The sequence below is a fragment of the Giardia intestinalis genome, chromosome 1, assembly GCF_000002435.2.
Source record: "Giardia intestinalis strain WB C6 chromosome 1, whole genome shotgun sequence".
Taxonomy (NCBI): domain Eukaryota; phylum Fornicata; order Diplomonadida; family Hexamitidae; genus Giardia; species Giardia duodenalis.
Window position 1 is genome coordinate 570,817 of NC_051856.1, and position 20,226 is coordinate 591,042.

The 20,226-nt window shown below is 49.0% G+C and overlaps 11 protein-coding genes across 11 annotated transcripts; 5 read left to right on the forward strand and 6 right to left on the reverse strand.

The window, feature by feature from the left end:
* Positions 1-1,434: 1,434 nt before the first annotated feature.
* Positions 1,435-2,337, forward strand: GL50803_00115469 (uncharacterized protein; the record flags this gene model as incomplete). Its single annotated transcript, XM_001703991.1, has 1 exon — positions 1,435-2,337. One exon carries the CDS (start codon positions 1,435-1,437, stop codon positions 2,335-2,337), a length of 903 nt encoding a protein of 300 aa, XP_001704043.1.
* Positions 2,338-2,399: 62 nt separating this feature from the next.
* GL50803_0061606 (uncharacterized protein) lies at positions 2,400-3,578 on the reverse strand (the record flags this gene model as incomplete). The annotated part of the gene is made up of 1 exon (XM_038046288.1): positions 2,400-3,578. One exon carries the CDS (start codon positions 3,576-3,578, stop codon positions 2,400-2,402), a length of 1,179 nt encoding a protein of 392 aa, XP_037901580.1.
* Positions 3,579-3,632: 54 nt separating this feature from the next.
* GL50803_0033870 (Ferrihemoglobin reductase) lies at positions 3,633-4,022 on the forward strand (the record flags this gene model as incomplete). The annotated part of the gene is made up of 1 exon (XM_001703989.1): positions 3,633-4,022. The coding sequence occupies one exon, from the start codon at positions 3,633-3,635 to the stop codon at positions 4,020-4,022; it is 390 nt and encodes a 129-aa protein (XP_001704041.1).
* A 1-nt stretch (position 4,023) lies between these two features.
* GL50803_0014345 (Chromosome segregation protein) lies at positions 4,024-8,370 on the reverse strand (the record flags this gene model as incomplete). The annotated part of the gene is made up of 1 exon (XM_001703988.1): positions 4,024-8,370. One exon carries the CDS (start codon positions 8,368-8,370, stop codon positions 4,024-4,026), a length of 4,347 nt encoding a protein of 1,448 aa, XP_001704040.1.
* A 105-nt stretch (positions 8,371-8,475) lies between these two features.
* On the forward strand, positions 8,476-12,039 carry GL50803_0014346 (uncharacterized protein; the record flags this gene model as incomplete). The annotated part of the gene is made up of 1 exon (XM_038045762.1): positions 8,476-12,039. One exon carries the CDS (start codon positions 8,476-8,478, stop codon positions 12,037-12,039), a length of 3,564 nt encoding a protein of 1,187 aa, XP_037901581.1.
* A 60-nt stretch (positions 12,040-12,099) lies between these two features.
* Positions 12,100-13,368, reverse strand: GL50803_0014347 (FHA domain-containing protein; the record flags this gene model as incomplete). The annotated part of the gene is made up of 1 exon (XM_001703987.1): positions 12,100-13,368. The coding sequence occupies one exon, from the start codon at positions 13,366-13,368 to the stop codon at positions 12,100-12,102; it is 1,269 nt and encodes a 422-aa protein (XP_001704039.1).
* A 127-nt stretch (positions 13,369-13,495) lies between these two features.
* Positions 13,496-16,438, reverse strand: GL50803_0017042 (uncharacterized protein; the record flags this gene model as incomplete). The annotated part of the gene is made up of 1 exon (XM_038045896.1): positions 13,496-16,438. The coding sequence occupies one exon, from the start codon at positions 16,436-16,438 to the stop codon at positions 13,496-13,498; it is 2,943 nt and encodes a 980-aa protein (XP_037901582.1).
* Positions 16,439-16,794: 356 nt separating this feature from the next.
* Positions 16,795-17,526, reverse strand: GL50803_002201 (uncharacterized protein; the record flags this gene model as incomplete). The annotated part of the gene is made up of 1 exon (XM_001703985.1): positions 16,795-17,526. One exon carries the CDS (start codon positions 17,524-17,526, stop codon positions 16,795-16,797), a length of 732 nt encoding a protein of 243 aa, XP_001704037.1.
* Positions 17,527-17,706: 180 nt separating this feature from the next.
* On the forward strand, positions 17,707-18,930 carry GL50803_0017043 (Glyceraldehyde 3-phosphate dehydrogenase; the record flags this gene model as incomplete). Its single annotated transcript, XM_001703983.1, has 1 exon — positions 17,707-18,930. One exon carries the CDS (start codon positions 17,707-17,709, stop codon positions 18,928-18,930), a length of 1,224 nt encoding a protein of 407 aa, XP_001704035.1.
* A 12-nt stretch (positions 18,931-18,942) lies between these two features.
* On the reverse strand, positions 18,943-19,638 carry GL50803_0017044 (Tat binding protein 1(TBP-1)-interacting protein; the record flags this gene model as incomplete). Its single annotated transcript, XM_001703981.1, has 1 exon — positions 18,943-19,638. One exon carries the CDS (start codon positions 19,636-19,638, stop codon positions 18,943-18,945), a length of 696 nt encoding a protein of 231 aa, XP_001704033.1.
* Positions 19,639-19,892: 254 nt separating this feature from the next.
* GL50803_001875 (uncharacterized protein) lies at positions 19,893-20,198 on the forward strand (the record flags this gene model as incomplete). The annotated part of the gene is made up of 1 exon (XM_001703980.2): positions 19,893-20,198. One exon carries the CDS (start codon positions 19,893-19,895, stop codon positions 20,196-20,198), a length of 306 nt encoding a protein of 101 aa, XP_001704032.2.
* Between the last annotated feature and the right edge of the window lie 28 nt (positions 20,199-20,226).

The following is a 20,226-nucleotide window of genomic DNA, read 5'->3' on the forward strand; positions in this document are numbered from 1 at the left end:
AATGCTCTCGGGAGGGGTCAGCTCTTGGAATCGTAGGATCTGTGCAGCTCTACTGACAACCAGGAACACCGACACCTGTAGCCTAACAGGGCGGTAGATAACACTCGCTTCGCGCCATTCTATTAACCTCGATGATTCCCAGTTCATTGCACGCTCTTTGTTCACATCACTGACTCCGTGTTTTCATAACGCTTCTCAGAACCGGAGTAAATGTGCCAAGTAAAGCACCGCGAATGACTTTATCGTCTAAGCGGGGTTCTGCCCCATATCATAGCTTCACTATGAACTCACAATGCACGCTGCTATACATACACAATCTGCATGGGTGTGCGCGCCTTATCTATACTTCTAAGTATCGCTGATATAGTAGGCCTTAGTGCTGATTTTCAAAGGGCACTGAATTGCATGGTAACCTTTAAGGGCTACCTATTCCATGCTGTGACTGATAGCTCGAGGACACCTTATAGTGGCTTTCCTCTGATCTTATGATCAACGTTTCAATAGTCCGTGGAAGATAGAACGAACCCTTAAATATGCCGTAAAAGGGTATCCCCGAGGGTTAAGTTCCGTAACCCTCTGCCAAAAAGCCAGAATTACCAAAATATATATGCCTAAGTGTCACAGATAATTCTAGAGAGTCATAGAATACAGTGTCATAAATACCATCAGACGCCCACGCTGAGGGGGCAGTTAGCACTGCATTCTAATCTGTAGGCCTCTGCAACCTTGAGCAGAAGGGTGTGCCAACTCAAATGGGCTGAACAGCTGTACTACGAGGTGCTAAAGAAGTTAAGCAAAGCCTTAGCTAGTGCAGCTCCTGATTGCAAAAGGAGCAATTCAGTAAATATGGTCTAAACTTATTCTAACATGTCGGTGGCTTTCCGAGTTCAAACACAGATTACAAGTTTTATCGTAACTCAATCCATAGATTGCAAAGACCTACCGCCACCATAAGAGCGTGACATTAGAGAACGTAGCCTCCAGATAAAGAGATGAAACTACAAGAACGCACGTTCGTAGGGCCCATGTTAGAGGCTTCAAAGAACAGTCATCGTCCTAATGGCAGGTCAACAAAGCACTTCGTGAAGAAGTGCCAGAGTACTAACATAAGCAGCTTCTCCAAAGCAATCACAGTTGTATTTGTCAGATATCCTCACAGAGAATAGCACCTATAGGTCCTCGCTCTGTCTGAAATGCATTCATAGTTATGAATAGAGTAGTTCTAGACCGTGTTACAACTCGATAGCGCCGAACCTAACTCTGTTAAGCTCAATATACGCACATTCATATGGCAGCTCTCTCTGGTTCAGCATTGCGTCCAGGCAGTACGACGGACATTGCAGCCCCAAAGATACTCACACACCTGTAGATATGACCGGAGGATTGTCGTTAACATAGCGGGGGCAATGAACTTTAAAAGAGTTGATTGATTCAATGGATCTTGCACGCTTTGCCCACACTTTACGAGCACAAGCTCCGGGAGGAGCAGAAACAGAGGTCTCCCTTACTCTGGGAGCCACAACGATCGAGGCCATTAAAGCACTATGCAAAGCAATGGGGCTGGAGGACCATACTCAAGACCTATCTCTATTCCTCCGAGAAGAGACAGGCGCGCGCATTCTTCAGACCAGCGACCGTCCTCTGGAACTATACCTTCAACAAGTCAATATCCCAGACGGGCTTTCTCCCTTCTTACTTCGGAGGCTACCCCAGCACACGACAAACCCAAGTGTCACTGAAAACTCTCCCTATAGTTTTCTTGCCGTGGCCCAGGGTATCGAGGACTACATGCGTCTGCCTATACCCCCGTCAGAAGATAATGTCGTTGAATTTGCATCTTTGCGTCTTTTACTAGACAAGGATCCACTGTCACCGGGAGTTGTGGCACAAAATATAGAACGCTACATCCATCCGTGCATACGAAGCAAGCGCACAGCCAAAGATTGGGATGTTCTGGTTCTCTCTCGGGCCAAGGCCAGGGGACATCCCACAGTGCAGACTCACAGACTTTTCGTAGAATTCATCGATAGCGTCGATCTCACTAGGATGGAATTCTTTGAGGCTACATATCTCTCTCCCAACGACCCTGTCTCTGTTTTTCTAGCGGTAGATTCTAAGGCTCTACATATATATGATCGTGAAACACACAACAAACTTGCGCTTCATCCTTTACACTCCATACACTCATGGACAGTGGACGTAGAGCATGGCAAGCTCGAATTTCTGATTGCGTGGCGAGCCGACAAGCACATGCTCGCCTTTATGGCCAGGCAAGCGTATGCGATAATCTCGCTGATTAAATATTACGTTGCGCGTGCACTGGAGCATATTCTATGACTACTTGCAAAGCGTCAGTCAACTACATACCTGGTCCCCACTCATCCATGCATCAAAGAATTTCACAGTTGCATTAGCTGCGCCCGAACCGTATATGTTCGCTGTCCACTAGGCGTCAAGTCGCCCAACGGAACCTCTTGTGTTGTTGCAACATTGCTCTTAGCTCCAAGATCAGAGGCATCAAGCGCAGAAGATATCATGTCTCTTGCACTGACAGTCCCTGCCATCCTTTTCCTTTTTCTGGACACTCTTCGCTTCCTATCGGACTCCGCCTTTACTGTGTCTATAATCGCATATGAATCAATCCCATAGCCAACCACTGCATGCAAGTTACATATGCACGCTGTTGAAAACATAAGAGAGTCCACTATTTCCTTTAGACAGTCTGAGGGATTATTGTGAGAAGATTGAGGGCGCTCGCGACTGTAACCAACTGGTATAATCGACTCATACTGAATACCCAATAGTTCAGCGATGTGTTGTGTCTGCTCAGCTGACTTTCCCTTTAGCTCTGAAGCATCCCTAGCCAACTCGTCGAGCATCGACATGGGAACGGGATGGTTCTGTGCATCAAACCTTTCCAATCGTTCATCTTGCCTATTGATCTGTCTGTACAATGCAGCTTGCTGCGCTTCCAGGGCATCAAGTCTTACTGACTCCGGACCGCTGTACTTGATCATCTCAGCTTCTGCCGACTCCGACAAGGGGTGACGTCTGCCTTCTGCCTCTACTAAACGTAATAGAAGATCAACCAAGTTGGAAGCGGTGTGACTCGTGAATTCAAGTAGTTCATCATTTATCGGCAGTCCAGGATCCAAAGTGTCAATTGCTCTACTGCCTATCTGTATCTGTGTCGAAAGAAGTTCATGATCTGAGACTGCCTCTTGGCCCAGCAGAGCATGCTCCTCAGATTTTACGTACCTTGAAGCTTTGCCTGCGATGTCTCTGAACAGCTTCTTGTACTCGTCAAGCATCTTGCTCGCCTGATTCTCTTTCTGTCGAGCCTGCGCCTCATAGCGACACACAAGCTGTTCCATCTCCTTTGTGAGAGAGGTGTTGAGAGCAGTGGCCTCTTCGAGCTTTCTCCCTGCAGCCTCAGCTTGCATCTTGAAGAAGTCCCTCTGTTCTTGCGCCTTCTCAAAGCTATGTTCATCGATCCACGCGAAAATGCCTTCTAGATCTCTGACGCAGCAGCCGTTTAGAAGTCGGAGAGCCCCCACCAACTCTGCAAATGCCCACATTTACTCAGTTGCTTGGAAAACAGACTCTCAGTTTACACGACCACGGACCAAAAAATGGCATCGCATGGCAGAGTCCACCGAGCGACGCAGGAGTTTCTCGACCTGTACAGCAGTGCGAAGATACCCACAAAACAAGAGCTCGCCGCGAACCCCATCACGCCCGAAGAAGTGCTTCGGCACAGGGACGTCAATGACTGCTGGGTCAGCCACAAGGGAATAGTTTATAACCTCACGCCTTACCTTAGATATCACCCAGCCGGTATTGCGCCCATAGAGGATTACTATGGCTATGACATAACGGCAGTCACAGCGGCCGTGCACGGATTTGTCCAGGTGGAGCAAATAATTGCCCCTTTGGCCGTAGGGGTTCTGAACGGAGACCCCTGTGTACCCCCTGAGAAGAAGCTGAAGGTGGAAACGGGTGTTCTACGGAGGCGGTACTAGCTCATGCAAATGCCCCATTCGGATGGACAGGCCTTTGTCCCTCGTTATGAACCGAAGCATTGAGGTCTGACTCCTGAAGATCCCTCGTCTGTAGCATCGAGGTATGGATACCCGGTGGGCGGAGTGCCGTGCTTGTTGTAAGGTCGAGTGACCTGTCCAGCTTTTCGTGAAAGTAATTCATATCGATGTTGAGGGTCCCGACTTGCGCATTCAGCTCGCGCGACCGATCAAGAAGCTCTTGTACCGTCAGACGCTGATTGTCTGCCCCCACTTTTTCATTCGAAGATGCGCTCTGTGTTGGGATCTCTATTTCTTGCACGCTACTCGGAGTTAATTCAGACTTAAAGGCTATTTGGTCATCAATGTTCTTGATTCCGGTCGCAAATGTCTCTGGCGTGGCCAGTCCTGGCCTCTGAGAACGTGCTGATGCGGTAAACTGCGGGCTTATGCTTTTTTCCAACACGTCTGCATAGTTACGCCCTCTGTCTGATCGTGTTCTGCTCACAAGGTCTTTCTTGTGGGACTGCTGCTTCAGCTGCTCGATCTGTTGGCGGAGATCTTTAATGGTACCCTCGTAAACCTCGCGCTCAGACAAAGAATCAGCCCTTTCTGATGTGTCCCTTGCAGTATCTAACTGTCTCTTCAGAGCCTGTATCTCTGCGTTCTTCGTTAGGATGACTCGGTCTAGGGTCTTTGTCGCTGCATCTAATTCTTGTTGGAGAGAGGCGGTGGTTGCGTTGCCAAATTGCTCCCTCTGTGATAGAAGCTGCATCCGCCAGTGGTTCTCGCGCTCCTCGAGTTCCTGTCTGTGCTTGTGCGTCAGAAGAGCAATTTCGTCGCGGAGTTTCAATACTTCTGCTGATTCAGCCAGATTCTTGTGGGAAAGCTTATGCTCTGCAATTCTGAGCTGGTCCTGAAGAGCAGTGATTTCCTGGTTTGCCTCGTGAAGCCGCTCCTTGATAGCAGTAGCATGCTCGTGTGTAGCCCTTTCCTCGAGCGCTTTAAGTTGCACTTCCTTGTGTGTCGCAGTCAGAATCCCTACCAAGCTCCTCTTTTCCTCGTCCATATGCGCCAATTGATCTGAAAGCATGGCAAGCTTAGTTGTCTGTGATTGGTCTGTTGAGCGCCGTTCTTCCAAAAGAGCCTCTAGCTCGCACAATTTATGTGCTGACTGGCCAACCTCTTTGGTTTTTTCGTCCAGTAGAACCTGGAGTCTGCTCTTCTCATCTTCGTATGTAGATAACTTGGAAGTTAACTGTGCAAGAAGCACGGTTTTTTCTTCGATGGCAATCTTCAGCGATTCGATCTCCGCGTTGAGCGCTTTTTCGCTTAGTGCGCGAGCATGTTCCGTGCTACGAAGCTCTTCTTTGAGAGAGTTCGCAAAGTTTTGTAGCGACGCACATGAGTTTGTCTTTTCTTGAAGCAGTGCATCTAGCTTTGAACGTTCTTGCTTGCATGCAGATACTTCTGTTTTGAGCATGTCTGCAGCAGATGAAGCGGTATCGAGCTTGTGCTTAAGGTCCGAGACATATTCAAACGTTGGACGTGCTTTCAGCTCCGTCTCAAGCGCCCGCAGCTTTATCTCTAAGGCCTCATTTTCCTGAGAAGCTTTCTTTGCTGCTAAAGAATCAGCATTTCTGGCCTCTAGCTGCGCCGAAAGCTCTGCTTGCTTGGTGGTGGCCTCCTCCAGCTTCTTCTTGAGGGTCCCTATTTCAGATATCTTGTCGGAAAGCTCCGCAGCCATGGTTTCTCTTAGCGTGTGCAGCTGTTGCCTTAGGTTTTCCTCTGTTAGTGTTGCAGCGTTCAGAGCTGATTCCGTGTGCAGTAAATTGTCTGCATTCCCCGTAGATGATGACAGCTTCTCCATCGAACCAGAAGTCGTTAGCTGAATGATTCTCTCCTTGCACTTTGCGATCTCGTGGTCCTTCTCTTCTATCTGTTGACTGTGTTGTTGCTTCTGCGACCGCAGAGTAGCATTCAGGCTCTCTATGTTTTCTGTGAGAGCATCTTCAGCATTCGCCAATTTGACTTCCAGGTCCTTGCATGCCAACGTCAGCGTTTCAATGGTTTTTTCGTGAGCAGAGATCGTGGAATTAGCTTTTGCAAGCTCAGCCTCTGTAGCGACAAGTCTAGAGTGAATGTCAGAGGCAGAAGCGGCAGAAGCTTTTGCTGCTCCAAGCACATGCTCCAAATCAGCTAGCTTTCGTACAAGAATGTCATACTCGGCTCTTGCCACACTGAGCGATGCCTGTAGTTCGCTCTTTTCCTTCTGAAGTTCTGTCTCTCGACTTAGTGCCTCGTAGATCTTTCCTCGTAGCTCCTCGGTCTTCTTTTCCCCTTCCATATACTTATTCAGAAGTACAGTCGGGTCTAGCTTAATATCGTTGAGCACATCATACTTAGCCTGCAGAACAGCAAGCTCGACTGTCTTATCTGTCTGCCGCAGCTCGATAATTGTCTGCTCAGATCTGGCCAGCTCATGCCGAAGAGCGTCTACTTTCTGGGTAAGGGACGAAATGTCTTTGGCAGCAGACTCAGCGGAGGCTTGCATCCTATCGCGCTCTTCTAGAAGAGTCGCAATCTGTGCCTCGCGTGTAGCAATGCTCGCCTGAAGCCCTTGGATCTCGTGACGAATTTCTTGTGCTAGGGGTCCATCGGGGAGGTCGCGAAGAGACGTTGGAATGGATGCTGCACATCCTTGTGGTAAGTTTTCCGAGTTGATGGGGCAAAGAGTGCTGGCGTCCTTGCAAGAGTATTCTGTAAGCACTTCCTTGTCAACGACAGATGGAGGATTGTAGCTGAGTCTTTCCTGTGGTTCCAAAGGCTCATCGCGTTGCACTGATATGTGAGGCGGGACATTCGAAGAGGTGCCTACCACACTAGAGCTAGTTGGGTCGGTGCCTCCATACTTAGCCAGATTCTCCTGCAACTCTCTAATTTCTACATCCTTTTTCTCGATGACGGCCTTAACCAATTCGCACAACGCTGGACAGCTCGACTGAACAGAAGCGTCAATACCGGAAGCCAATGGAATAGTTTCTTCCTGTTGTGAGGATAAAATAGAGGAGACAGAAACCCCTAAGTGTGCAACCAATACTTGCAGCTCAGTGGCCTCTGCCTTATACGAGCCGAGGGCATCTGTGGCCAGACGAAGATCTTGCCTCACCGATTTCTTCTCTTGCTCGAGCTTCTGCAGCTCATCCTTGAGGCGAGCGATTTCTGCATCACGCTGAGTTATGAACTTCTCTGCGTTAGCCTTTACTTTCTTGAGTCTCCTCTCGAGCTCGTCCCGTTCCGTGTGAAGTGCGGCTTCGCTAGCTTGAACTTTTGAGAGTTCTGCCTTAGTGTTCTCAAACTCCTGCTGCGCAACTGACAAAGTCAGCGACAGCTGCTCGTTGGTGCTGCGAAGGATCTGAAGCTCATTGCTCCGCTCAGCAATTACAGACTCGTTGTGCTTGCTAACCGTCGCGCACTCGTCGAGATAGCTCCTAAGCTCTATATTCTTAGCGCTATTGATCCGTTCAGCAGTAGCGAGAAGCTCGGACAGACGATCGACCTCCTTCTCCTTTGTCTTTGCAAAGTGCGTCAGGTCGGAGATGTGGAGCTCTTTCTGGCTGATGATGTCTTTCAACATTAGGTTTTCTCTGAGTAACTCGCCATTTTCTGCTAAAGAGGTTTGAAGCTGCTGGGACAAGGCCTCAAGTTCACGCTGAAAATCCGTCTTGATGGCGTCATTGGTGGTCTTGATAGTAGACAAGACGTCATAGATGTGGGAAATCTGAACGGTGGTCCCAGGTGGGTCTTGAGGGCCTGTGCATCCAGCAGGCTCAGGATATTCAGAAGCACGTGCATCAGAGTTCCGAATTCCCATGATAATATCGTCATTGATGGTCTGCAGTTGGGAGTGGAGCTGCTCCAGCTGGTGGAACTTTTTCTCTAAAGCTGAATGCGTCGAAAGCAACTGCGCTGAGTTGGACCCGGACTGTACGTCCTCGGGTTGTTGTGATGAGGGCTGAAGTGGCTGGGCGGTTGTAGTACTATTAAACGCGCCGGTCAAAAGATCGCTCACCTTTAAGTTGATTCCAGCCGACATCGGCCTATGGATGCGAACTGACCCAGTGGTCTGTTTAGGCTCTCCTGAAACGGGCTCCGTAGCTAGCGTCTGAGACCCTGAATGGCGGTTAAAGCCCGCCGAATGAGAAGTGTCACCAGAACGTCCGACGGTTCCTGATGATGAAAACGACCTAGAGGGTCGCATAACCGAGCCAGTGCCTCCTTTAAGGACTTTGCTGTGACTTGCTGAGCGGGCGACAGATCCAAACAGTGGATAGGTACCAGAATTTGGCATTGTTTAATATTCAAAAGGAGCAGGGCCACCAGTACCTACTATTTGCTCTGCTAGTATATTGGAGACTGTCTCGTGTCCAGACAGAGTATAATCTGAAAATCAAAAATGGAGTACTTGTTTCGAGTAGCCTCCCAACAATCTGCGCCCCCAGGGAACTGTGAAGACTCGTCTGATGATGACTGTGGCTACAAAGGCATGGACCTCATTATCTCCGAGGGAAACCTCCTGCGGGTGGTGAGAAACAAGTCGACGCTTGGGCTTTGCATGGTTAAGCACCAGAAACTCTTGGACTACCTTGTTAAGGAGCACATCCTTATAGAGATCATGCAGCTAATCTTCAACCGCACGGCTACTCCGTTGAACTCTAGTCTGTGCACTGACACTAAGGAGGGATCGATAATGACTGACTCGATCATAAACCCCCAGCCTGCATCTCCTATACATGTCACGTCACATGATCTAGCCACTGACACGGCAATCCGGGGCCAGTGTTACCCCGTTACCCTGGACGACGTCTATAGAGCTATCGACTTAATACGCACAGCTGAGCGAGTCACACCAGTCCTTACCCATATTATGTCGACGCCTTCTATTCTGCGCATCCCCTTCCAAGCTGTAGCCGTTGTCTATGGTTTTTTTGCCGACCGCGTCCATCCCCTTAAGGACATCGTTGTGAACCCTGCCAGCGATGACGAGTCGAACAGTGATTGCAAGATCGAAGTCACAAAAGCCTTTGATGCGCTTTTGAACATTTGCACACTTTCAGTCGATAACCTCCCTATTTTCGTTGATGCGTTAGAGCAGCCTCTCTTTGATACTGATGAAACCAAAGATAGTGACTCGTCGCCAGTGCTTCTAATAGACGTATGGGTGCAGCTTTTGTTGTTGAATAGAGCAGGATCTTCGTTTGTGCGCCTGGTGACAAATCCAAAGGATAAACCAGCACCCCTTCTTGACAAACTCGCAGCTTTTCTTTCCCAGAGGGGTGTTTTCAGTACTTATATCGATCATCTTTTCGTGTCTACCAACACCAGCTGTGATTCTATAACTAGTATTCTTGTTCAGTCTTTAAACTCCCAAGTTCCTTGGTGCAATACTATCGTTCAAGAGTTTCCGCGCCTTTTTAGTCTTTTTCTCTTATTAACAGGAAATTCCTTGCCTGCTGACTTGCCAGCAGAGCTTTTATCAAGACTTCCCACTTTATCACCTATAACTAATCCATCTTTATGTCTTACATCATCGGTTGCCGACATGCTAGTATATATGTTGCGCACAATTATTCTTGACGCCGTCACGATTTCTCTAAATAACCCCGAGGACCCGACGCTAGAGGGTAAGACAATCATTACTTTAGAGTTCCTGAAAAATAAAGGATACACTCACGCAGATAGCTGGACTCTCTTCATTACAAGACTCTTGCCTGCACTTTGCACTGCAACAGTGAGCAAACTGGAGGAGTCCGCCGAATCGTCAAGCGGTACATTCTCAGTGGTGGCTCTATTGATGCTCAAAACAGTTGTTAGATTTATCGAACTAACCGGCTGCATAAATGATCATATCGATAGCGTTCTAATATCGAATACATACGGTTGTTCCTCGGCGACTCTTCTTTCAGTGATTTCCGCTGCGACTGAAATTAGCTCATGTAGCACTCTGCCTTCGTCTCTACGCTCACTTGGATGGGATGTCGAACCAAGTGAGTTCTTTAACAAGCTTCGCTACGGAGACGCAGGCCGGTTGTGCAGCGTGTCCATCGAGCTGATTGTACAAACAGTTGCACAGTCAGAATTGTACTCTGTATTGTGCAAGGTTATGCGTGTGTTCCCTACGACAACCGTTGTCCTTTTTCTCTGCTCCCGTCTTTTTATCGTTGCTGCCTTCTATTTGTTCAGCTCGGACTCTGAACTTATTGAACAGGCGCTTAAGCAATCTGGAATTTTTGAAGAGCTTGAGCTTGTGTCTATTGACGATGCTTCCGATTGTATAACTATAAGGCCTGTGTCTGAGATGGAAACGTTTTCAATCGATGAGCCGTTGCCCACGAAGTTTTTGCCCTATAGATTCCGATCGCCATTTATTGTACACCTTCTCGGCATCCTTAGAGCATTTATCAGGCTGGCTGCGAATGTTACGCAAAGGGAATACGACTCCGAATGGTCACGCTATCTTGAGTTCCGTGAATCGTCTAGTGTACCTCCAACACGTGTTATGACATACGCACAGCTTAGGACTCTCGCTGACAATCACACTTCTTTGCGGAGACTTTTGCTGGAACACCAGAAACTGGCTTCTGTTTCCTCTGCCTTCCTTTGGTTGGATCGCATAGGGGGAAACTGCTACTTCAAGGGTCTACTCCCCTTCTCGCGCCGACTTCTTTCTCTTGGAATCTCTACCTATGCAGGCGTCTCGCTAGAATCTCTTATGGAGTACGCTGAAAAGGAGCCTGTCTTTGCAACTTCACAGGATTGGAACGTCAACGCCAACTTTTCTCTTAAGCAAAACATAGTTCTTGGCGCCCTCAAGCAAATGCTAACTTTGCAGAGGGGATCCCAGTTTAGTTTCACTGAAACAGACCTTAACAGCATTTACAACGGAATAATGTCTACGTCGCTGGATGACGAGGAGGATAACAATGTCCATACTGGCGACGACAACCTGGATACTGGGCAGTTTGATGAAAATGTGGATGTGACTTCCTATCTAGCAAACAACGAAGCAGAGGTTCTAGGGGGACAAACAGACGTGGCACCGAGCTCTGGTGAGAGTGAGACTTTCGAATCTGCTGATGTAATAGCATTTGCGGAGTGTCTGCCAGAAGAGCTGGAGCCCCCTGTTGAACTATTGCCCCCGCTGGAGTCTGACAGTGAGGCACTGTCGGGAAGGTCTGAAATGTGTGATATCGACGATAGCTGTCCAGCTAAAGCACAATCTAGTAGCAAAGAACTGACAGATAGAAGCGATTTGGTAACTTCCACAGAGTCGCATGCTCCCTTAGTTTGCACGACAGCGCAGGAGCTTGCCCACATCCTTCACAATTCCCTGCCTAATGGCTCTACCGGGCTCATAAAAGACTCTGTATCAACTCATCAGCGTAGCACCGAGGTTAAGACTCCAGATAGCGCAACGTGCAGAGACCAAACTCCTCGCGGACAATATGAACAGCAGATCAATGTTATACATCTCACCAGTGTCGATAGCAGAGATAGATCATACAGCCCTCCACCTATTCCCAAATCGTCGTCGCCTCCAGCTGGTATTCACAACCGAGCATCTCGCGGAACATGCTCGCCAAATAAGCCTTTAGCCGCGATTAGCTCCATTGGCACAAGGCGAATAGACAAATCTCCGACCACAGAAACTGCAATTCTTACAGAGAAATCCCCGCGTGCAAAGCCTGCCACAAGGCCGTTTGCACAAAGCAGCCGCCCAGTGCGTGAGGCTATCAAGCCAAGCAATGAATATTGCGACATCCCGCCCAATGAAGGAAGGTTTATGACATTTGAAGAAGCCACTGCAGTACTTGAAAAGCAGAACAGCATTATTGGACGAAGGGCACGTGTCGATGATAGCAGTAGAGAAAATGAATTTAGGCCTCTTCCGAAAAAGATGATGGCGGCGTCGTCCTCCTACTACGCAGGACGATTTAGGGACTATCGTGGAAGAACTTAGCCTTTTGTAAATCAATAATCAGCCGCACTTTCCTCTATAACGGTTCAGCATCACGTGAATCTATTTCTCAGCCAAAGCTTTCTTCAATGCGGCATTTTCAGAAAGCAGATTGTAGATTCGTTGGTTCAGTAAATCGATTGTCTCTGTTAGGCTAAGATGATCTTCTTCAGTAGCTCGCAGCCTCCGGATCTCTTCCGAAAGCAGATGCTCGTTCAACTTTAACTCAACAAAGGACGCAGATAGCGCTCTGTCTATGTTATCGGGAGCGGATGATTGCTGCTTCAGATAATTGAACAAATCGTCCTGGAGCAACGAGACTGCCGTTTTGTAGTTGGTAAGTCTAGCTAGAAGTTGAAGCTCGTACTTATCTCTTTCAAGAAGGGAGCCTTGCAGCGAAGAAACCAACTCTGTAAGATCTTCTGACACAGGGACAGACGGAAGGGTTGGCGGAAGTGGAGCATCTAGTTCGCTGCTTGGGGTCTCCGTCTCAGTATGAGTCTGCTGAGTCTTAGAAGATGTATGCGCTGTGTCAATTGCTGCCTCCAGTAAGGAATCTAAACGCTTAAAGATAGATTCTAGAAGTCCAGTCTCTGGACAGTGGACAGTGCGTGTTTCAGCAAGGAGATCCGTAACCAGTTTAGAAGCTGCCTCACGAGTGGGCAATAATACACTTAACCCATCGTCCACTTTCTGTAGAAACGTAGATAGCTCAGAAGAACGCATCTGCTGTGAGTGTGAATGCTCTAGGACAGCACACTGAGATGGAATCGTCAGCTCAGATAGGTCTTCGTCCTGCTGGTCCACACTGCGGGCTGCGCCAACCGCCGCCTTGTACTCTTGTTGTGCTATATTAAGTATGGGGCAATCTTCTGCTGCAAGACTCTCATGCGAAAACCATGTGTTGGCCCCTTGATTGGTTTTTTCTATGTTCATGAGTGTATCTAAGGCTGACGAGCGCTCCAATGACGCTCGGTGAGCACAAGGCATGTCTTCGGATGCCTTGGGCGTGGGCAGCGGCTCGATAGCCTTATCCACAGAAAATTCTAGTCGAAAGGGCGGAAGATCAGTCCCGAAACGAAGAGTATCACCAGGGTAAACAGGGACAGAGTCGTTCTTTATCTTGATGTCATTTATGTATGTGCCGTTCCGAGAATTCAAGTCTATCACAGCGCTATTCCTAGGCCCCTCCAGAAGGATCTTAGCATGATGACCGGAGATGGACTTGGAATCCAAGGATATGTCGCAGTCAGCGGAACGACCAACCACGATTATCGGCTTGTGCAAGGCAATGTAGCCGGCAGGCCCTCGAAGAAATGCAAGCGCCTCCATGGGAACTGCTCTTCAAGCGCGCTTGTCAAAAAACAGGCAGCGTACTTTTTCAATTGCCGCCTCCACGTGCCACGTGAAGCAAAGAACTGTGCTTGATGTGGTATTCGATATACTTATCTTTGTGATTTCACGTCCCATCAATCGCCTTATGGGTTTGCATCAAGGTAACCAGCTGAGACGAATGTTGGCCATGAATGTAGATTGCAGCCCCGTCCAGCCACGCAAAGCCCTGCACCCCTCGTATTGGGCTTACCTGCCCGTTCACTCGCTCCAAGGTCAAAATGGTTCCTAAGGGCACGCTGTACACACAGATGTGTTTGTCCAAGATGCAGACCAGGATCCAGTCGCTCATTGTGTTAGCAGTAGAGAGGTTCACAAGGCCTATATACGCCTCTCCTTGAGCTAGAGGAACTGTAATTGCATCCAGATAATCATAAATAGAAATATCTCTGTCGAGAGATAGAACGTCTCTTTGAAGACAGGCCAGTATTGGGAACTTGTAAATTCTGGCTACCTTTTTGGAGCCGTGGCTGAGAAGCATTAACCCAAGAGCCAAAGGAGCCTCGTCGTCTAGTCTGCTCACAAGCTGGTACCACTTGAGTTCTTCCTCTGGAAAGCGCTTTGCAGCAAGAGATTTGTCGACCGACAGGGATGGTATAGAAAGCCCAAACATCTTTCTTTCTCCAATGAATACGATGCAATAGAAGCGCCGCCCATGCATTCCGTTCAAAATTGATATCCGCGGATTGGGGTTTCCCCCTATTGTTAGGTATGGCTGAGTGCTCCCCTTGGACTTGCCGATGTCTTGCTCCACACAAGGACTTTGCCCTGCGGGCGTCAAGGTCCGCTCATAGTCCCCACACAATTGACAGACTAGCGCTGCACAAAGCTGCTTGTAGATCACCTTGTGTACTCTATGCTGTAGCGGCTTTATTTCTTCGTACGACGCCCCTCCATCTGCCAGGTCATGATACAGTTCTATGACACAACAATCTGGAGTAATAAGCGCATAGCTACTATTTGAACCAGCGTGAACCATCCGAAGCTGCAGACCTGGGACACGCCTGACGACCACGTCCGTTAAGTCTGTCACCGATAGCAGAAGGCTATTGAGACTGCTAGACACCATTGATGTACGCCCCTCTTTGAAGGTACAGCGGCAGAGCAGGATGGTTTCAGAATGCATCATGAGTGAGCATAGAATCATACTGAGCTCGGGCACGCGCTTGCCGGCATAATCACTCTCCGTGATGTGCGTAGATGCTATTTCAAATTTCGAACAAGGAAGATGAAACGGTAGGGGAAGCCAATACTGATCGCATGTTCTGAGATTCGTTATCAGGAGATAGTAGGCTGCTGCAAACAGTGGGCCAAACTCAGACGATGGATGAGAGTAAAGCCACCGCCGCAACAAACAACTGGCAAACTCGTGTGCTTCATTAGAGGTGTGAACGGTCACCAGATAGTCGCCATAGACGTAAGTACTTGTCGAGAGTCTAGCTCTCAGATTTGCATAAAGGTCTCCGACAGAATCACGACTCTTTTGGGCGGCTTCAGTTACATCAAATGGTAGAACCGGCAAGCGCAGCCTTTTCTCTACCAGATGCTTGCCCTTGTTGTAGTAATTAACAACAGCAGGGAAAATACTACAGAACGGCCTGTCAGGGCCAGCATCCCAATAGAACTCCAACCTTCTGAAGAGATGGTACCTTGAAAAAGATATCGCCACAAGCTGATCTGCATTTCGTTCTAGATGCGGGCTGGCTCTCAGTTCATACACTGGCCCGTGATCCTTGTTACTATGTAAAAGAAAACTTTTGTACATGGGAAGAAAAGAGTGTAGCTGCTGAGGTTCTGCATTGATGGCGGGATCAACGCAATGACACGTGATGCCATCGCCATTGTAGCTAATCAAAACAGAAAGAGGAAGGTTGTGAGGATTAAAGTCGATCAAATCTAGACGAAATATAACACTTTCTGAAGTGAGGATTCCGGGCAATGTCAACGGAGCCTCAACAAACGCAGGGACATTGTGCAGAGGCTCGTTCTTCAGGGTCACCCTCTTGGCACAGAAGACCTTTTGCTGTCTATGATTCAATAGAAGCAGATTCTCTGCACACCGCACACAACCAGTGTACTCTGCGCGTGTAGTAAGATAGGCCTCAAGCAGAGTAACAAAGGATACTCCCATTGCACTCCATGTCATGTACAGCAACACACCGGGGCTCCCAACGATAAGATAGTAGTAGATAGGCCCTTTAGACTTTTGATCTTCTAACTCATGACTGCGAAACCTTTCAACCTTCAAGATGGAAAGTCGCTTGTATTTAATGAAGGCCTCCCGCCACTTGGCATCTTTGGTGCTGTCATAGTAAAGGGTGATGTTGCCCTCGCTTAGTCGCTGGATATATAGAAAAGAGCCATAGACTGCCACAAGCACGTCCCCTAATTCCTCCATATGTACGGTCATGTGTAGGCCATTTGGACTTCCTAACTCTGATCTTCGGGTGGCAAGGGTATCATGTAAGAAGTGCGGATGGATGCTCTGCACAACAAGACGTCGCTTGCCTCCCACTGAAACTGTATTACACTGGATGATGGATTGCATTGTCAAAAGAAACAGTTGCTCGGCACAGGAGGCCACGGACTGGATGCTCATAAGCTTGTCGACGCACTTGAGCCGAGACTCAAAGCAAACATCTTCCCAGTTATTTCCACAGATGAGAAGAACCAGGTCGATAATAATGGCTCCCATGTTTTCCTCTACTATCTGGGGAACAGCAGGGTCTTCTTGTTCTTGCATGGAAGGAAAATCTTGATGAGCGCGTTGGAGCAACTTGCCGTCTTTCCCATCAACAGCCCGATGTTTTAAAGTGCACAGCACACACAGATAGTTGCTGTATCCGTGGATGATAAGGGATCCTTCAGTTCGCGACCCCAAGTCTACAAGCTGATATCTTGTCGTACTTCCGTCCCAGGTAGCCCACAGAATCACGATTCGTTGTTCAATGGCCACTGCCAACACTATAAACCGACCCACCGCCAGTGCAACGTGCTGAGGCACGCTCATCTAACTTTCTCAAAAACACATAATGGAACCTCTCTGGTGCCTCGATGAAAGAACTAGGCACACAATCGGCTCCAAGAACCATAAAAAGGAGACAACTGGAGCGCGTGCGTTCGAGAAAAGAGAGAGCAAAACTATTTACTCCAACGTAGTAGCACTTTTGCGGCATAAGTTGCTTTTAGAGGCCACCATACAGTACGGCTCGTTCCACAAAGCAGTCTCAAGTTCTTCGGAATAACGTCGACACCATCCGATAGTGATCTTGAAGAAGCTTAGCGAGTCTGGGCCCTTCAATCAATGCTAAAGGGTCACTCGCTAACGGGTGTAACCCAGGAATACCCCAGGTGGCTGAGGACGCCCTAAGGCGAACGCTTCGTTGCCATTGAATAGCTCGGCTCAAAGTATGCCGCAGTGCAGAAGCTGGGTAGGGCGCCGGACGGGTCTGCAGCAGCCTCAGGAAAGATCAAGCTGCTGTCACAATTAGGACCCTTACCTGGGATTGCTTGGTCCTCAGCGACAGAGTGATCAGGTGGTTGTTTTTCCGCCTTAGAATCTGGAGCGGTACCCTTGCTGAAATCGAAGTCCAGCTTTATGGTTTTGATCTTCGTATAGATCTTCGTTCGGACCTTGAAAGACTCGTACACGTCGCGCTTCCAGGCGTCCTTATGCTTGTCGATTTCATCCTGATCAAGGGCCCTCTTCCCGGAATTGTTGTCGTTTTTCTTCTGCCTTTGAAGGCTCAGTATCATTCTGTACGTCTTCTTTAGCTGGGCGAGCCTCTTCAAATATGCTCCAACCGCATCCTGAATTAGCGAAAAGTCTGTTTCAACAATTCTTGTGTGCTCTTCGGCAGCGTTCACAGTGCCGAGGATGGACTTGTAGATGTTGTTTTCCGATGCCGCTGTTGTCTCCGTGAGCATCGGGGCTCGATGCATCTTCAGCATGAGGCTTCGAAGGCTCTTGACATATCTGCGATAGATGAACTTATACGTTTTTAGGTACTTAACGAACCACGAAAGATTTTTACTGTCGACTTTCGAGGTCTTCAAGAAGGTCGCGTAGATCTCCTCCACGGACTCCACCTGAATCATCGTTTTCTATTTATAAACTGCGAACACAACCATCTCATGTGCACAGGCAACGCCTGGCTAGCACGTAGCAGCGCTCCAGCGTTTCTCTTGGAGAATAGCTTGTCTGCAGTTTACAGGTCAAGGACTTTCAAGAAAACTTATTACACTAAAACAGGTTGGGGAAATAAACACTCTAATTAGATGTCGGCCCCGAAGCTGGACTTCTATCATCGCAAGGTCCGCATAGGGATCTCCGGCTTCGGTAGGATTGGCCGGTTCGCCCTTCGCTACGCCCTTACTTGCCCCAACGTGGAGATTGCCGCCATCAACAACAGGAACATGGAGCGTGCCTACTTCCACTACCTGTTTACCCACGATTCTGTTCACGGCCCTCCCCATGGCTTCACGTGCTCCCTCTCGTGCCCGTGCGGAGAGACAGATTGTAATTGCTCTGGAAACAACAGCGCGGACCACAACCTTATATGGTTCAATGACAAGCCCGTGTACTTGTTCACTGCCGGCGTGGCCTCGGAGATACCCTGGGAAGTGGCCAAAGTGGATGTGGTCTTGGAGTGCACGGGGGCGTACCTTACTGTAGAGTCGTGCATGCAGCATATGTCTCGACCGAATACGACCGTGAAGAAGGTCGTGATCTCCGCGCCGTCTAAGGAGAAGACCTGCCCCACCTTCGTCTACGGGGTCAATCACAAAAAGATCAACGCAGGGAACCACACAAAGTACTCCGTCATCTCTAACGCCTCGTGCACAACAAACTGTCTTGCTCCTCTAGCAAAGGTTATCCATGAAAACTTCGGAATCAAGCAGGCGCTGATGTCCACCATCCACGCGGTGACTGCGACTCAGCCCGTCACGGACTCCGTCATGAAGAAGCGCGACTGGAGGAGTGGCCGAGCGTGCTTGAGTAACATCATCCCGGCCTCCACCGGAGCAGCGTCAGCCTTGACGCTTGTTATTCCAGAGCTTGCAGGCCGCATCACGGGGACGAGCTGGCGGGTTCCTGTCCAGGACGTGTCTGTCGTGGACCTCGTTGTCGAGACGGAGAAGGACACGTCTTATGCAGAGATATGCGCGGCCGTCAAGCGGGCCTGTGAAACTCCAGACGAGCTCTGCGGCATCATGGCGTACAGAGACGACTTCTGTGTCAGTAGTGACTTTCTGACCACCACCACGATATCAAACTTCGACAGCAAGAGCGGCATAGAGCTTCACAGCAGGTTCTTTAAGCTGGTGAGCTGGTATGACAATGAGTGCGGCTATAGCGCTAAGCTTGTTGACATGGCAGCATACCTTGGGTCTTTCGTTGTGATGGACGAGTGGGCCGCGATAGAGAAGACGAAGGGCCGAGGGCGCACATCTAGTGTCCTTGGGCGCGATGTCGAGGACGTTGTCGGCTCTTCTAAGTGAATTAGTAGAAGGCTACTTTTTGAGGGCTGCCTTGATCTCGGCCTTCGAGACAGCGATGGGAGGCAAGGATTTCTTCATTTCTGCGTAGGTAGCGGCTGGCAGTCCTTCCTCAAGACCAAGCTGCTCTATGAAAGCTGACGGCTTCAGCCCTGCGCCTTCCGAAAGAGCGTCGATAAACTCTCGGCACGTCGCACGGCGAGAGGCCCACGCAGTCATTGCATCCTTGTAATCCTTCTGCAGAGTCAGCATGTCTGCGTCACTAACAATCGCATTGCTCTCGTGTATGAGGCGCAGCTTTTCGTCGTTGGCAGAGACCTGCTGGCGCAGCTCCTGAACCTCCTGTCTGAGGAGATCGGTGACAGGGGCCGCCTCGAGGTTCTTCTGGGTGATCCTGAGTGTTTCACTCTGCTGCCCAAGCTTTCCAACCTGAGCTCTAAGGTCGTTTATCTGGGCATTTATTTCCATGAGCTGCGCGTCCGAAAGAACCTCAAGCAGATTCTGGTTCCACAAGTAGAGTTTCCCTGTTTTGCCTATTTCGGTGTAGATGCACAGGTTCTGGGCCACGAGCTCGTCCAGAGCCTTTTGCACCGTTGCTTTTCCATATCTGCTCCCTGTATTGTTGATGGCAGTCTGAACGTTCTGAGGCTTATTGGAGCTCTGCATCAGCTCTTTTACAGCCGCAAGGGCCTCCTTGTACGCAGCGGCCATAAAAAGCTATTTTAATTGCATAGAGGACTATCTGCTTTTAAACGGTAAACAGGAAGCGGCTTTCTCAGGCAAGAGTAATATCAAGCCCAGCTTCGGGATCCACGGGGCATCAAGCGCATGTTCACACGGGCATGTCAGATCCCGCGAAAACTCGTTCCGGCAAAGCTTATGTTCGCGGAGGGTGTGATAACACTTTCTTATGGACACCTTTAAAACGCCAAACACCAAATTCAGATTTTATTCTAGAAATACCAATGGTCGTGCTTGTTGTTGAGACCGCGCAGGAGAGCAGGAACCCGATAATGAGCAGCGTGACGGTGGAGCTTACTGATGACAAGGAGGTTAAGGTCACGCCGAAAGACGGAGAGTCAACTTTACTAAAGGACGTGCAGCTGGTGTCTGCAAGCGATACACAGCTCGTCATCACCGGAACGGACCAGAAGAACAACACCCTGAGATATTACACGTTTAAGCATCAGGAGCTCTCGAAGCAGCCCGACTACGACAAATTCAACAGTCTACCCAAGACAGACCCCATCAAGGCGTTAGAGATGATATAATTAGGCGGCTAAGTAAATCAAGTGCTTA